The 17729-nt window shown below is 42.0% G+C and overlaps 1 protein-coding gene across 3 annotated transcripts in view; it reads left to right on the forward strand.

The window, feature by feature from the left end:
- The window catches only part of fam13a (family with sequence similarity 13 member A), a 184936-nt gene that overhangs the window by 55802 nt on the left and 111405 nt on the right, over nt 1-17729 (forward strand). For all 3 annotated transcript variants that reach the window (XM_048529404.2, XM_059650746.1, XM_048529422.2), the window contains one exon: nt 3698-3845. In XM_048529404.2, the coding sequence (XP_048385361.2) occupies nt 3698-3845 (148 nt within the window). The remainder of the gene's footprint in view (nt 1-3697; nt 3846-17729) is intronic.

Raw genomic sequence — 17729 nt, forward strand, 5'->3', positions numbered from 1 at the left:
GTGTGAAGTCAACAACTGTCATTTCAATGTTTGAAAAGAAGGATTAATCTGACAGTATACTTTACCTTATACATGAGGCACTATGTAATGACCTTCAAACACTGATGTATGATACCGCAATTGTTGCTCTTGAAACTCACAAATAGGTCTGAAATTACCAATGCCTTCTCAATCAGAAATATTCCAAGGAGAATGTGTAAACTTTCAAAAATTCTCACTTCTGCACTCCTGGCCAGCGAGTTGTGGGTTCTGTCTAGGTTTACACTCTGTCTAGGCTTTCACTCCCAGACAGGAGGTCGGTTAGCCCAGTTCGTAGGACAGCTGATTTGTGGTGCAGAGTGCGCCCCTCAGTTTCTGTACTGGCTGAGTTCCCGATGGAGGGCTTACCTTCTCAACCTCACCCCTTGCCTGCAGCATGGTGACCCTTGGAGTAAGCTCATCACCAGCCATTCCTCTACTGCGAGAGAGGGACTATGATGATGTTACCTTCACCTTCACTGCAACGAGCATTGCATTGTCACAGAAGCCATGCTTAGGATCAAGTGCTCAGTCAGGGTCCCATTTGCCCCTCAGGATGTAAAAAATCCTGTGGAATGATGCAAAGAGCAGTATTGTTCTCCTTGGCCAATCTTTATGTATCTGTTGAGTTCGTTAAAGCAGATCATAGAATCCACAGTGTAGAAGCAGGTCATTTGGCCCAAGGAGTCTGCACCGACCCTCTAAAGATCATCTGACTCAAACTTAGCCCCCTACCCTATATATCCCCAGACACTACAGCATGGCCTAACCTAACTTGTGAGAGGAAACTGGAGCAAACCCACACAGACATGGGGAGAATATGCAAACTCCACACAGACACTTGAGGCTGTAATCGACCCCGCGTCACTGGGACTGTGAGACAACAGTGCTAACCACTGTACCATGGTGCTGCCCTAAGATTTCATTGATTCACATGATTTGATAGAATCCCCACAGTGTGGAAGTAGGCCATTCAGCCCAGAGTGTCTGCTCTGCCATTCCATGAGATCGTAGTTGACCTGATAAACCTCAACTCCATTTTTCTGCCTTTACCCTTACAAATTGAAAATCTGTCTCAATCTTTGTGATGAAATCTCAGCATTGAATATATTTAATGATGGAGTCTTGACAACCCCCTGCAGTTAAGAATTCTACACCCCAAAAGAAGAAATTCCTCATCTTATCTGCCTTAAATATGTGTTGTTCTGAGGTTATGTCCTTTGGTTCTATATTTTTCTTCAAGGGGAAACAACCTTTCAGCAGCTATCTTATCATGCCCCTTAAAAATCTTGTACGTGTCCATAAGGTGACCTCTCATCCTTCTAAATTCCCATGAATACAGGCCTAACCTGCTTCACCTCGATGCATAAGACAGTCCTTCTACCTTTCATCACACGGAAAAACAAACCAAGTTCAAGTTCTGAGTTAATGGGAACTGCAGATGCTGGAGAATCCACGATAACAAAGTGTAGAGCTGGATGAACACACCAGGCCAAGCAGCATCTTAGGAGCACAAAAGCTGACGTTTCGGGCCTTGATCCTTCTAATTACTTTTCTCCCATGAAGTACAATATTTTTGGGTCTAGGCCCGAAACGTCAGCTTTTGTGCTTCTAAGATGCTGCTTGGCCTGCTGTGTTCATCCAGCCCCACACTTTGTTATCTTAGTTCAAGTTCTGACTATTGGATTAATCATTTCGGTGATTGAAAGCATTTTGTCCAAAAATAGAGTCTGTGAGCTCTATTTAATTATGAATTCCGTAATTAGTATGTTCCATGAATCCTTGTCTGTGAAAGTTCAGGGTTTTGCCATTGTTCATTGTACTTCATGGGAGAAAAGTAATTAGATCTGAGGAAGATTTTGCATTACATTTTAATTTAAATGCCTTAACTTTATACCTCAAGCATTTGAACATGACCTAAGGTTTGTTGCACCAGAATTACAGATGCAGGTCCCTCATGCATAAATCAGGCTGACCTAATTTGTCTCATTCAATTTATCCTCCAACTGAACAGAGATTGCCAATGTGTAGCAAACCAAACAAGCATATCCTTATAGATGTTTATCAGGTTTTCTTTCTCAGTCAGCCATCCATATATGGATGTTCTCACCTAAAGTTGCGAATACTCAAAATGTAATTTGCTCGCTGATGAGGAGTTCAGAATCTAGAAACAGTGAAGTACAACTTTTTATCTGAGCAAAGCACCTTTGTCAACATCAGAACATGTCAAAGCAGCTTCACTGTTGTAACACAGGTAAACATAGCAGGCAATATGTATGCAGACCATCCAGCCCATAGAGTCTGCTCTGCCATTCAATGAGATTGTGGTTGACCTGATAAGCCTCAACTCCATTTTCCCGCTTTTAACCTAAGCTTCCAAAACAAGAACCAAATGGTTAGATAGTCTGTTTTTGTGATGTTATTCAAGGGATAAACAATGGATAGGAAACCAGGTGGAATTGCCCTGTTCTTCTACAACCCTTGGGATCTATTTCATCTACCAGAGAAGGCAGGCGCTTGGTTTAACATTTCATCTCAAATATAGCACCTCCCAACATTGTAGCTCTCCCCCAGTACTGCACAAGTTGTGTTAGCCTGGATTATGCACCCTGAGGTCTCCACACCAAAATGTCGTTGTTTCAAACTAGCCACCAGAGATATGAGAGCTGTTTCTGTATGAATTGTTTCACAAACCAATCTGACCATATTGTTACAATTGAGATTGAAGATGCTGTTTTTCTGGAATGAAATTTGTCAATGAGTCTTGGCAGCACCTGCTGGTTTGCTTGCGAACCAAGAGGGAGATGAAGGCTCACCATTAATTTTCAAATGATTTGAAGTTGATGTTTAACTTTCTCAAATCACTCGAAAGCCCTTGCTCCACCCATCTCTGTGTCAACTGCAAACTCAGACTCAGTGCTTCACCCTGCATCAACCGCACACACCATTGTACCTTCCATTGTGTGGCCACAAAATTGTCTCCCTAAACCTCTCTACCTCTTTCCTTTGTCTCTTCCTTTAAGACAGACATTTTAAACGTAAACCATTGAATACGTTTTTGGCATCTTTTCTGGATTGGTGTCAATTATTATCCGAATATAGTCCTGTCAGACACTTTGGAGCATTTTGCGACATTACCAGCAGGCTATAAATGAAGTTGATATATTTCTTTATAATTAATATGTTGTACATAACATCGATGCAAAATCTGGAAACAGAACAGATGAGCTTGTGGGAATGGTTCATTCTGTTTTTTGTAGGTGGATAGTCTTTTCTCGCTGACAACAGTAGCCATGGCAATGGAAGGATCTTGTGATTGAATCACATGATTTAAACCAATAGTGTAACGTAGTATAGTGTAACAAAATTGCTGCAAGATAGGCATTTATTTCATAGCTGGCTACAGTAAGCCAGCATATCAAGGCTGCAGAGAGATGCTGTATAACCTTTTGTAATATTATTATTCCGATAAACAAATTAACTGTGTACTGCTTCAAATATCACGTTGCAATAGTCAGTATCAAGTCAGCCAATAAACAGGGTATGTAGTGGGTTGACAACGTTTATAAGCAAAATGTACATCCTGTCAGTTCAGTTCATGTGCTCGTCTGCAGAAGCGTTAATGCAGATAATCCGAGTTCAGTTGTGAATTGTAACATTTCATTTTTCAACCTGACAGCGTTTCCCCTGGTATTGAAGGAATAAAGGAACAAAATATTTCCAATAAACTCATGACCGCACTGCTGGAGAACTACAACATCTTCTTCGAGAATGGAGATAAGATGGAAGCTCCACCTGAAGTTCAAACCAAGGTGATAACTGTGCAAGTAAGTGCAACTGATCCTGTAAGAGTCCCAGCATGAAGACAGATGTGATAGACAGTTGCAAAAACACAAATAATTTGGTTTCTGGAAAACTGACTTGAAAAGAACAGGAAAAATCTTCCACAAGTCAAGCAGTATCTGCAGAGAGAAATAGAGTTAGCATTGTAGTTAAAGATGACCGAATCTGATGAAAGGTTGCCTTGACCTGAGACATTTACTGTGTTTCCCTCCAGAATGCACTGCCTGATTTGCTGAGAATTTCCTGACTTTCCTGTTTGTGTTGGTTGATGATTATTCTGATAGAGTGAGATAAAGTTTAATGGGAGTAGGCTGCTGTGGAACCTAAACACGGACATGAGCCATACAGGCCAAATGGCCTGTTTCTGTGATGGACAATCATCTGGCATTGGATGCCAGTTGTAGCTCCATCATCTGTACACAGCATTACATGCAGAAAGGGTGAAGCGGTCATGCACAGATGGAATGGGATATATGAGTTACAGTGATCTCCTGCTATTTGTGGATAATGTGCTCCTGAAGAATGTCACGGTCAATGATTTCACAAATAGTGATGGCTTACTGCACATGTGCAATGTGTGATGTATGCACACATTTTTGAGCTGCAAGAGAAAGTTGTGGAGGTGGGTACAATTGCAGCAGTTAACAGGCATCTGGGATGATACTTGAATAGGCAGGGTTTAGAGGGATGGGGGCCAAATGCTGGCTATTGCGACTCTATTAATGTAGGATATTCGATCTACATGGACAAGTTGGACGAAAGGGTCTGTTTCCATGCTGTACACTCTATGACTCTCCCTGACCCAAGAGTAAATTTGATGGGGATCTGCCCATTGCTGAGGTATGGTCCTCGGGAGTTCACATCAAGTGTTTGGCCACAGTTAAAGATGTCCTGAATTGACAGAGAACTGTGACTCTGAATCTAGGCTGAATCTGACACTGACAAAGTTGGCCAGTGTGGACCACAGGGATGCCTTAACTCAATGTGGGACATTCTTTGGGGATGAATTTGAAAGACATTTTACTTGTGGCAGAAAGGCGAGGCAGCCCAAGATGCTGCAGAGATTGTATACATGAAATGGGAAAGGTCATTTGATGTTCCAGAGAGAATACACTGTGTGTAAGGTACCAGCAGGGATACAGAATCACAAACACTGTGAGTACGTGAAAACTGATTCACTTCTACACCATGTCCTTTGTTGCATGTGAAAAGGGTTGATGTTTGTATATTAATCAATCAGATCTTCAAAAATCACTAGCAGCCATCTCATCGCAGCCATAATGTTGCATTCTTCCATTTAATGTAAATGTACCAACCTCACCAAAGACTGATAGAACAATAACAAAAATAGAAATTGCTGGAAAATCTCAGCAGGTCAAACATGGATTTCCTCCAGGTGCACTTGTTTCGTCCCCAGTCAAAAGATGTGCTGGTTAGGTGGATTGGCCATGCTAAATTACCCATAGTGTCCAGGGTTGTATAGGTTAGCTGGATTAGCCACGGGAAATGCAGGTCTTTGAGGGATGCTTTTTGGAGGTATTGGTGTGGACTTGATTGGGCAGCATAGGGATTCATTGATCCTGTGTGACCAGAGGAAAACTGTACAGTTAGATCCAAAATCTAGTGGATTTTCTTTGCATAGAAACCGAATGGTGTTGACCTATGTTTAGTAGCTTTATCCACTGTCAAAATTTAATAGAGCTTGCTCAGCTCTGCTTCAACATTGTCTGTTCATCTCAAATCTCACCTTACTTAAAATTCTAGAGCATTTTGTCCTACATTAACCATCTTATGAATGCAGTGAGACCCCCAAGCAGCATGTTGAAATTGTGTTTGCTTTCACTTGGAAAAGATCTAAGTCTTCACTGGAACAGGCTTTTTTTTAAATACCCTGGGCTGGATTCAAATCGAGATCACCAACACAAAACAGTCACTGAGTCATCTACATTCCCAATTCCTTACTGAAAAAGGATAAGGTCAGCACAGTAAAGTTGAGATATTAACTGTGACAATGGACATGGTTACTTGGCGTCACTGAGTTGTTTTTCAGAAAATAAACCTTACTTCAATCTTTCAAGCCTTGTAATCAAGTTATGTTTAGTTAATGCCACAGTTGGCGTGGACTGTCATGTGTGGATTTCAAAATCTGCAGGCTTAGTGCATCAATCAGTAGCTCGCTAATCAAGAGTCATTAGAACACACTGACCTCGTAGATCCTTATTTAGCAATGCTTTTATGGAAGGCTTTGTCAAAGTGAGAGAAGGAAGAAAATTTTAATAGGAGCAAGAAGAGGTCATTCAGACTTTCTGAGCTGTTCAAGCATTTGGATAGATCATGGCTGATCTATAACTTGCCTCTGTTGTCCCCCAGTACCTTCATCTGACAAAGACGTATTAATTCCAGGCTTGAGAATTTCTGGCATTTCCAATCAGCCAGTCCTTGAAGCAATGTCAAAGATAAGGAAGACATTGGCTGGTCTAGTCAGGTGTAGCACTGAAACATTTGTGTTTCTGGGCACAGAAACAGCAGCAGCAGCAGGTGAGAGGCTGCGGTCATGATTCTCGATACTTTCCACAAGGATCTGCTGCTGGGTGGCCAGGTTCTTTCACCAGATATGCTGAGCCCTTTGACAAATCCAGGAGCTGGACCAGAAAAAAAATATATAATGAAGACATCAGCCCAGGTCAGAGTGCAGTGAACTGCCCAGAAGATAGATTTGCACTGTAGTGTCCCTCGCAAACTCAGGACGTTCTAAAGAGGTTCATAATCAAATTAAGTTACCCCACAGCTAAAGTACTGTTTTTTGCTTATTCGCTGGTGGGATGTGGATGCTGGCTGGGCTTCCATTTATTGCCCATCACTCATTGCCCTTGCAAAGGGCGGTGGTGAGTTGCCTTCCTGAGCCAATACAGTCCATGTGCTGTGGATTGACCCACAATTTCAGGATTTCGACTCAGTAACATTGAAGGAACAGTGATATATTTCCAAGTCGAGACGGTGGGTGGGCTTGGAGGGGAACTTGGTGGCGTTCCCATCCATCTAGATGCAAGTGGTCATGCGTTTGGAAGGTCTCATCTTTGGTGAAGTGTTGAATTCTGGCCACTGCAATTGTGAAGAGATGATAGACAGGGGACAGACAAGGATATTTCTCTTTGAGTGTCCAAAAACCAGGGGGCACAGATTTAAATTAATTGGCAGATTTAAATTAGAATCTGAGAGATACATTTACATCGAGAAAGTGGAAGGAGTTTCAAACTCATTGCCTGAAGGGGTTGTAAAGGCAGAAACCAATATGTCATGAAAAAGTACACAGATATATGATTGGATTGAAGTGCTGTAACATGCTGTAACACATGAATTGAAACAAGATTTGGCCATTTGGCCCCTCAAACCTGATCCATCATTCACTAAGATCATTGCTGATCTGTTTGTGTTCCAGATTCTACATTCTAATCTACCCTGGTAACCTTGATTCCTCCGCCTAATCAAAATCTATCTACCTCTGCGTTAAAAATATTCAATGCTTCCCACCTCCCCAGTTCTGTGGCAGAGAGTTCCAAAGTCAAACAAAGCTCTGAGAGAAAAACATTTCTCCTCATCTGTGTCCCAAAATGGCAAAGCCTAATATTTAAACAGCTCCCTCATTCTGGATTATAGGAAAGTATATTTACACATCCACCTTGTCAAGACCATTTTAGTCAAGTTACCACTCATTCTTCTAAACTGCAACGGAGACAAACCCAGTCTGTCAGACTGGTCTGCCCTGTAACCAACAGGGCTCCAGACCCTTGGCTGACTTTTTCTTCATATGGTATGGGTAGAATAGACCGCATGATCTCCTCCAGTGCCCAACATTTTCCATGTTACGAAGTGCATTTGAAGTATAGTCACTGTTGCAGCGCAAGAAACTGCAATAGGCTCTCTGTTGAACATCTTATCAAAAAGGTAACATTGCCAACACTTCCTCAGTACTGCACCGATACATCAGATGCATGGCTCCCCGGATTGAGACTTGAAACAGGACGTGGAGATGCAAAAGCACCATTTCACCACCAGAGCTACAGTTGATGCCTTTCACTTTGTGATAGGCTGCATAACGTTATTTAGCAATTGGCTCAGCACATAAAACCACTATGGAATAAATGCCTTCAACATGATAAGGAGGAACATTCTGCTGTTATGATGGATTAGAATGAGGTTAGTAAGGTATCCGTAGTTGGGAAGTGGTACACTGCAGAGCGTGTTAACAGAATGATCTGTGCTCCTGTGTTTCCACTGTGTTCTCCAGCAGCCCTAATGCCTTCAAATCAGGTGCCTTTGTCCAAAGACCAACATGGCTCTTCAAGTTACCAATGCATGATCACCAACACCTATAGGAACTCTCTCTGCTCAATAACACTACAAAACAAAAAATTGATAGAAATGAACTCGGACATTGTGACCTTGAGTAGGAACAGTCAGAAAGGACCCAGGAATGTAACACTCGTTAATGAGATACCAATTTGTGCTTAAAGTTTTTGTCCTTTTATTGAATTCTCCGAGGGAAAAGCAAGCAAACTATGCATTTGAGAAATCCTGGTCCAACTTGTATGTTTCAGACTGAAGTCAGTTTCTGGACATCAGAAACAAAAACAGAAATTGCAGGAAAAACTCAGCAAGCCTGGCAGCATCTGTGGATAGAAATCAGAGTTAATGTTTTGGGTCTGGTCACCCTTCTTTAGATGGGTTCAAACGCTACCAGACCTGCTGCCTTTTCCCAGAAAGTTCTGTTTTTGTGTTCAGTTCCAAGGATTGCAGGACTGTAGTCATATATAGGTTTGGTCAAGTTGCCATAGTCCCTTTCTCTCATGAGAAGGAGTCAACCAGGGCTGGTTAAACCTGAGCCTCAGGTGAAGGGAGAAATTAAGAAGGAGAGTAACCTAAGTTGGTGTGGGATTTGAACCTACACTGTTGGAGTCACTTTGCTTAGCAAATCAGCAGCCCAGTCAAATCAGCTAACCCCCCCCATAATGCAGTCAGCCGAGTTAACTGTCAACCTGCAAATCCTTGCAGGACACGGCAATGGCAGATAGTAAGAGCTGCAGCCATGTGATGGAAAAAACATTGGATCCTCTACCGTAGCTCCAGGTTTCATTGTGTATCTTGACACAGCAACTCAAACTCCCTGAATACCACAATCCAGGTTTAGGGTGGGAGCCACCAGTCAGGCCAAATGTTGTGCTGTAAATTTAAGAACAATTTACAATGTCCGAAGAAGACTCCAAAATAGCCACACTTTTTTGCGTTTACAGTGCTGATGTTCACTGGGCTTGTAATTCTGTTGTCCATTCCCTCTCTAGGGTGACAGAACAGAGACATATAATAAAAGCCTCAGGTGGGAGATTAACATCTCTCATGCATGTCATGAAGGTTAACCCATTTCTGTAAAAGGTCCCACAGATGTTTTTAAACATCTAACAGATTGTGATACAATTAAAAGTGCAGTCCTTGGCTTGATACCAAGTGGTGTGGTAGCCAGTATGAGAGCTTTAAAGCGGGATCGAATCCATCTGTCATTCACACAACAAGGCTTCAAGGAAGTAAACCCATGGGATAGATTTGTCTTTGCACTTGATGACATATAGTTGGCTGAGGTGTTTTACAGGCTACATGGTTTGAATAAAAGTTGTGCTTGTTCAAAACAAGATGTACGTTCCCACAGATCGGATACCCTTCTGTTTGCACACTGATTAGATTTTTAAGACAACTTATCAACAATGGCAGTGTAATAATTTTACAGATAAAATGCCTTTTCTGATTGGATGGAAAAGTTGACTAGGTTTTTCTTTTAGAAGAAGGACTGTTGCCAGTGATCTTATCATTGAATTTTACATTGCAACCAAGGCCATTAAGCCCATCATGACCTGCTGGCTCTTCAAAAGAGCTTGACAGTTGTACAGTCCAATTCCCATTAGACCCATTCTTACCCCCCAGCGCTGCATTTTTCCCTTTTGAAAATTAATGTTGTGTCTGCTTCTACTGCCCTGTCAAGCAGCACATTCCCAATCATAACAACACCCAGTTAAAAATAAACCTTATCCATCCCCTGGTTCTTTTGTCTAGTATTGAGTCTCTTGCCTGTACTAGTTTCACCTTGTTTATTTTCTGGGAGCCATTCATAATTTTGAACACATCAGTTACATCTCCCCTCTTCTCTGAGTAAACCGTCTCAGCTTTTCTTGTCCCTCCACTGCTATTTTCCAAACAAATCTAGTGCATTCTGTAGTTGCAATAAGTTCAGATCCCACATTATTTCATGGTAGCGTATGTGTTTTGAGGATTAATGATCCACTTTAGTGTTTGGGTTTGGCACTCTGCATATTAATCCAAGCAACTGGAATCAAAATGCCTTGTTCAAGGTCAGATTAATGTGGGCAACATGAGGAAAGACATAAACAACTTTGTGTTCAGACAGAAATGCAATTGCCTCAATCCTTTAAATAAAATACAAACCAAAATAGACTCTCTCAAATCACTAAAACTCCCTTGACTCATTTCCAACCTGCCACGTGCTTTGACTTAAAATAACCTACTTAATGTACACCTGTACAGTTTCATCAATCTTATGCAGTTATTCTGAGCAATGTTGCCTGTTTAGCTTGGTAACGGGTCTGTTGTTAAAACAAAATCCACGCCCTCCTCCAGTTCTAGCTTCTTGTGCATAATGGTTGGTTTGAGTGTCTTCAGCTGCATTTATACTAAGTTCTGGAATTCCCTCCCTAAATCTGTCCAAATTTAAGATGCAGCTGAAAGTCCGACTTTTTATCTGAGCTTGATGTCACCTGCCTCATATTTGCCTCATGTATGTGGGTGTCCAGTTTAGTTTTACAGTGTCTGACGAATGCAAGATTTTGTTGAATGCTGTCGCTGGCATTGCCAGCATATTCTATGATGAAGATATTCGTCATATTCTATGGTGATGTCCTTTGGTGGAAAATGAATCAGCGGCAAGCGCTGATGCCAATACAAGAGATAGAAACTCTCCTGAGCATTTCAGCCTGCCCAGACTCAACAGCACATCCTGTTCCAGTTGCTCTTCAAGACTCCCTTGGAGCTCACTCAGGGCTTGAACAAGAGTGAAACATTCACAAATCACTTCTCGTGATTTAAGAAAATTTGGAAAATTATGGCCAGTGTCTCTGCTGCTTTAACCCTCTGTTTCCTCAGTAGGAAAGAGGTAGACAATGATAATGTCCCTGCTGTTGTAATCCAGAAGCTAGGTTTCTCAAGCACTTTCTTACATATTTTGGAACCTGACACTGATACTTGGCCAGTTGTCCCACTGCAATCCGGAGAAACTCATCTTTCAATGCTTCATGTACTGAAAATATCCCCATCTAGAAAATTCTCCCGAAAGGAGTTCAAAAATCTTTTCCCATCTTTGCCTTTCCACTCTGACTATCCCAATTTATATTAGAGAATGTAAAATAGTCACCACATCTACCCTAAAATAACAGGCTGTAGAGCAGGATGAACACAGCAGGCCAAGTGGCACCAGAGGAGCAGGAAGACTGATGTTTCGGGCCAGGATCTACAGTTCTTACTATCTCTGAAACAATCATATCTACTCGATCATTTTTGCACCTCTGTAAATTTTTTTGCCAATTTGCTCCTCAATATTTTTCCCATCTAGTCAGAGGCCTATGGAATCTATATGAACAAGAGTAAGCCACTCAGTCTTTCAGGCCTGCTCCTGGATATTGGAAGGCGAGGAGAATGGGCCAGAATCTGGCAGATAGAGTGTAATGTGGATAAGTGCGAGGTTGTTCATTCTGGCCAGGAAAATAAAGAGGCAAATCATTATTTAAATGGGAAGTCAATTCAAAGTGCATCAGAGCAGAGGGATCTGGGTGTCCGTGTGCAAGAATCACAGAAAGTGGTTATGCAGGTGCAGCATATATTAAGAAAGGCACTGGCATTTATTACAAAAGGACGGGATTATAAAAGTAAAGCAGTGTTGTTAAATTATGTAAAGCATTGATGAGACCACACATGGAGTATTGTGCCCAGAGGAGTGGTTGAATAGCTTGGGCTTGTACTCGCTGGAGGTCAAAAGAATCGGGGACATCTGACTGAGGTTTATAAAATATTAAAGGGGATTAATAAGATGGACATTGAACAGAATGCTCCCCCTTGTGGGACAGTGTCAAACAAGACGTCATGGATACACAGAGAGAGGAGATAGACTCAAAAATGAGATGAGGAGAAATTACTTCTCTCGGAGGGTTGTGTATCTGCGGTACTCACTGCCCTGGAGTACAGTGGAGGTAGAATTAAACAACAGGTTCAAGAAAGAAATAGAAAAGAAATTTCTGAAGAAGGGGCCAGACCCGAAATGTCAGCCTTCCTGCTCCTCTGATGCTGCTTGGCTTGCTGCATTCACCCAGCTGTACACCTTGTTATCTCAAGAAAGAAATAGATAGATTTCCGATGAAAAACGAAATAAAGGGCTGTGGGGAGTGGAGTTAAGACCAGGGTAAGATCAGCTATGATCATGGTAAATGGCTGAGTGGGGTCAAAGGGCTGAATTGCCTATTCCTGCTCTTAATCCCCATGTTCCTACATTCCTCCAATCAATAAGGTCATGGCTGAACTTGTTTTGACCTCAATTCTACATTCCTGCACATCTCTGATAGTCTTTCTTCCCCTTGGTCACCAAAAATCGACCAACCTCTGCTTTAAAAATATTTAAAGATTCTGCATCTGCTGCCTTGTGAGGAAGAGAATTCCAAAGACTTACAGCCCTCTGACAGAAAAAGAAGTTTCCTCATCTCTGTTTTGAGGCAGCCTCTTATTTTTAAACTATGACCCCATAGTTCTAACCTGTTTTAGTTGAGTATAATGATGCCTGTGTCTCTGTTATAGATCCGAGTTCCACTTTCTTTCTGTATCAGCTCAGTGTAAAAAATCCTTTTCTCCCATTCTGAAGACTTTCACGTGGACGATTTGTCTTGGTGAGGATACTTGTGCACTGAGAACATCCATGCCAATCATCCTTATGCACTGTCATCCAAAATGTGACTAATTTTGGACACATTATCTGATCACCTAAGAAACTTACAAGCTTTCAGGTGAAGAATTCACCTTTCTCTAGTCTTACCATTCACCTCATTGTTAATTATTTTGTACTGTCCCATTCAGTGTGGAACCCAGCACCATGTGTGCTTGCTTTGTGTGTGGATATGTTGGTAAAATTTTTCACTGATACTCTGGCCAACACTTGGGAGAAAGAAAAGACATAAAGTTGCCGTTGTCCCATGGGGCGGCTTTCTCATCAGTGAGAAAGGCAACCTGAGGCTCACCGAACGCTAGACAAGATGTGAGATTGAGAAAGTAGGGGCTTCATGGTAACCACAGCTGGTACAAGAATTAAAACCTATGCTGTTAACATAACTCTGCACTGCAAGCCAGCTGCCTAAGCAACCCCTATGCTGGGTGCATCTTTTGACGTTAATGAACTTTGATCACCTTGAAATGCGAAATACTGAAATAATAGATTGTTAGGCAGAAGTGGCCATCCATAACGGATGCTTTACCTTCATTTTTTTAATCCAGCTGAAATTTCTAAAGCCCCTTTTAACCTCCTGCTAGAAGGTAGATTGTTCATTCCAGGTAATTAGCATCATGCTGGCTCTACACTAACATCACTCCAATCCTAAAACATGTGATGCTTATAAGTTAGAATTATGCATGGCCTTATAGTTTCACTGCATAATTGGATACAAGTTGAATGAGTTTCCCCATTAACGTTGACATTTATTGATTTTGAATTGGATTTAATCTGAAAACCTTGATGCGTCTGGATAGTGTTCATAAAGGAATAGAAATAAGATCACACAAAGAGGAGGCAAACTGTTGCATATGGTTCATATACAGTTTGCGGTCAGATATACTAAAGCCACAGAAAATCTTGGTTATCCAAGGTGGAGGATGGGAAAAATTTCAGGCTTTTTTGAGTTATGTTCAGTGTTCATGCTGATTTTGTTGAATTTTTGGAGCAGTAATTACTATTTTATGAGCTGTTGCATTGTTTTGGAACTTTGGGAAAAAGAAGTGATCAAAACAACAGCACTTTAAAGAGGGAGGAAGAAGGAGAAACCAGGGACCACATGGGAGGTGAAACAAATGAGCAGTAAACCTGACAACATTTAAAAGGCATCTGGATGGGTATATGAACAGGAAGGGCTTAGAGGGATATGGGCCAAATGCTGGCAAATGGGGCTAGATTAATTTAGGATATTTGGTCAGCAAGGATGAGTTGGACTAAAGGGTCTGTTTCCATGCTGTGTATCTCTATGACTCTATGACTCTGAATGGCATTTTCTCTCTGTGTGTGGAAAATCTCCCACTGCACAAGTAATAGATAAGTAACCTGCATTTATGTAGCACCTTTCATGACCCATAATTTCCTTTACAGCCAAATCAGAACTTTTGAAACAAAACCCTTAGCTATGAAGACATGATAGTCTCTTGCCTCAGTCAGTCTGTATAACGATGTTACACATTTCAGGCTGACCTTGGAGGCTAATAGAACTGAGGAAGATTGGTTTGCCTGTGAAAAACCTAGCAACTCGAGACAGCTCAAGCACAACCGCTGTAAACTGGGCCCCATTTCACCGATAGTTTTGCTGCTGCATAATGTCTTGAGAGCAAGCTGGAGTCTACTCCAAGTGGGCACATGTGTCGTGCAGTGTGTGCCGAACAGCACAGTCACGGTGAGGCCGTTAGCACATGCGTTAGGAGTGTACTCCATGAGTATGCAGAGTGGGTTAGGTTGTGGTTTCAGGTTGTTACCCTTTTCCATGTTGCCGCTCCAGTCACCGCCCTGTTGTTATCTCTCACAGTTAAACACAATGTTCAACAACAGGAGCTGCAGCCAGTGCTATCATCACAACTTGTAGATCTGGTGCTGATTACTTTTGGTTGAGCATATGGAACGGGGGTTAGTGTTGGTGTCACTTAGTGAATCTCCAGGGACTGATGCATCTAAAGAAGGCATTAGTTCTGACTATAAGGGACTTTGGGTACATTATGTGCTCCTCATGTTAAATCTGCTTGGATGTCAACTTGGGAAAGAGATGGAACAGAGGCTTCAAAGAGCAGGACAAACCTCTTGAAGAGGGCGGGGGTAGAAAGAGAAAGAGACAGAAAGAGAGAGACGGCTCTTAATAGGCGGCCTTATCCACTTCAAAACATTACTTTTTTTTTGGAAAAGTACAAGATGACCTGTGCTTTACAACAGGAATGCTCATCGAGCTCTTTTCATTACAGGTGAACCATCAGTGGTTGAGAACATGCCAGACCTTTAAGGCATTGTTGTTACATTAGAGTTTCCTCTTTTTTTAATATCAAACCAGCATTAGCCCAGCAATGCTGAGCAGGTCAGGACTTACTCGGCACTTATTAAAATCACCATAGTCTTACCGGATCATGACGCTACTCTCTCACCAGGGAGAGACCTTTGGTGACGGTTTAACCCAAGGTTCACCACGTCTCAAGTGAGGGCAGAGGTTGAGAAGAAGTGTCTGTCATTGTAACCTCAGTCAGTGCTGTAATTGAACCCACATTCAGCATTACAATCAACCCTCCAGCCAACAGAGCGAGCTGACCCTCCAGCCTTTTCACACAGAGGTCAGTAAGTGTATGGAGTGAGCTGGCAGAGGAAGTGGTGGAGTCTGGTACAATTACAACGGCATCTGAATGGGTATATGAATAGGGTTTAGAGGAATATGGGCCAAATTCTGGAAAATGGGAATAGATTTATTTAGGATATCTGGTTGGCATGGATGAGTTGGCCCGAAGGGTCTTTTTCTGTGCTGTGGATCTCTGTGACACTACTACTGTCTTAATTTCAGTCAATACTAACACCATCCGTCATAGCGCAATGAAGATGTTTCTGTTTCCTTTCTTTCCCTCCTCTCCACCTTGAAGGTTCCATCTGTGTCTGGGATGCAAATTCAGAGACACTGCCCACCATCCTGCATCTTGCCTAAGTGCCAATTCCTTGAGTGAGCGTCAGAAGGACATTGTGGAAGCAACACAACTAAGGTCACTATCTGCCTCTGACGCTCCAGGGAAAATAACCCCAGCTTATCCAGCTTCTCCCTGTAGTTCAAACCCTCCAACCCTGGTGACATCCTTGTAAATCTTTCCTGAACTCTTTCAAGTTTCACAACATCTTTCCTATAGCAGGGAGATTGGAATTGCACACAGTATTCCAATAATGGCCTCACCAATGTCCTGCACAGCCACAAGATGATATTTGAAAAACTGAAAGAACTGGGGATGCTGGGAAGTCTGAAACAAAAACAGGAATTAATTGAAAATCTCAGCAGGTCTGGCAGCATCTATGGAGAGAAATCAGAGTTAACATTTTGGGTCCAGTGACCCTGCTTCAAAACCATATGTATTGAGATCGGTCAGAAATTGTTTTCAGTCTCACTGCATAAGTGCAATAAGGCCAGGTGTGATTTGATGGTCTGTTTCATCAGGGGAAATCCCTTTGGGACCCCTGTCTCAGTGTAAAATGTTACCTGTGCCATAATAGTTAGACAATTAATGTTTCATTAAGTCCTCTTTGCTACGGGGGAGTTTTTCTTTAGTGCCTGAAAATGACATATTCAACAATACAGAAAGAACACTAATTGCAATATTTGCACATACATTTTGTCATAAAGAATAGAACCCATACAGTGTGGAAGCAGGCCATTCAGTCCATACCAACCCTCTGATGAGGATCCCAGACTGAATTCCCTCACCCAAATCCCTGCATTTCCCCTGGCTAACCCATCTAGCCTACACATGCTTGGACACTAGGGGCAATTTAGCTTGGTCAATCCATCCAAACTTGCTCATCTTTTGACTGTGGGAGGAAACCCATGCAGACACAGGGTGAACATGAAAACTTCACACAGACAGTTACATGAGGGTGGAATTGAACCCAGGTCCCTGGCACTCTAAGGCAGCAGTGCCAACCGCTCAGCCAACTTGCCACCCACTCTGCTTTGACAAAGGAATATAGTATCCAAACCAGTGTAAAAGCTTTCATTTAAACCCTGACCAGGGTGAAGATGCTCTTCTGTCACCCATTGGACACCAACAATCGGATAAGTTGTTGGGGCAGTTTACAAATCTCATCAGGAGGCTTTGCCAATTCAGATCATGTCCCACACTGCAGCTGATCTTTTGTGCTATGTTTGTGCAGATTAGTTAGCCCCACAATTGATCTTCTAAATGATTGCTACACTAGAAAAAAGTTACTAATTGTTTTGCAGTTTGGAATATTAATTTTAATGATTCCCTACTTGAATCCCTTGATTCCCTTGTTCTTCCTCCCCATTTTGTTTCTTAAGGTGTAAGCGATGTCTCTAACTTTCCAAACAGAAGCATATTACCCCAAATTTTTAGGGGAGATGATGCTGTAGAGGTAATATCATGTCTCAGTAATTCAAAGGCCTGGCCAATTCTCTGGACAAGGGTTCAAATCCACACACCCCCATGTCAGATGGTTGAATTTAAATTCAGTTAATAAATCAGTAATTGAGTACAAGTCTTGGTCAGCCAGTTCACTAATGTCCTTTTGAGAAGGCAATTTACCATCTTTACCTGGCCTGGCCTTTAGGTAACTCTGAAGTGTCTGTATACAGTCACTCAGTTCAACGGCATTTGGCCAACAAATGCTGATCTTGACAACAATCCCATGAAAAAATAAACAAATTATATTTAACCATATTTTTGTTCACTTGTGTGGAACTGTCTAGTCCACAGTCTTAGCTGAAGTTGTATTCACCCTCAGTGTTGGCTGCATCCTTCCTTGTCTGCTTGGTATC

This window comes from Stegostoma tigrinum, chromosome 1, assembly GCF_030684315.1.
Source record: "Stegostoma tigrinum isolate sSteTig4 chromosome 1, sSteTig4.hap1, whole genome shotgun sequence".
NCBI lineage: Eukaryota > Metazoa > Chordata > Chondrichthyes > Orectolobiformes > Stegostomatidae > Stegostoma > Stegostoma tigrinum.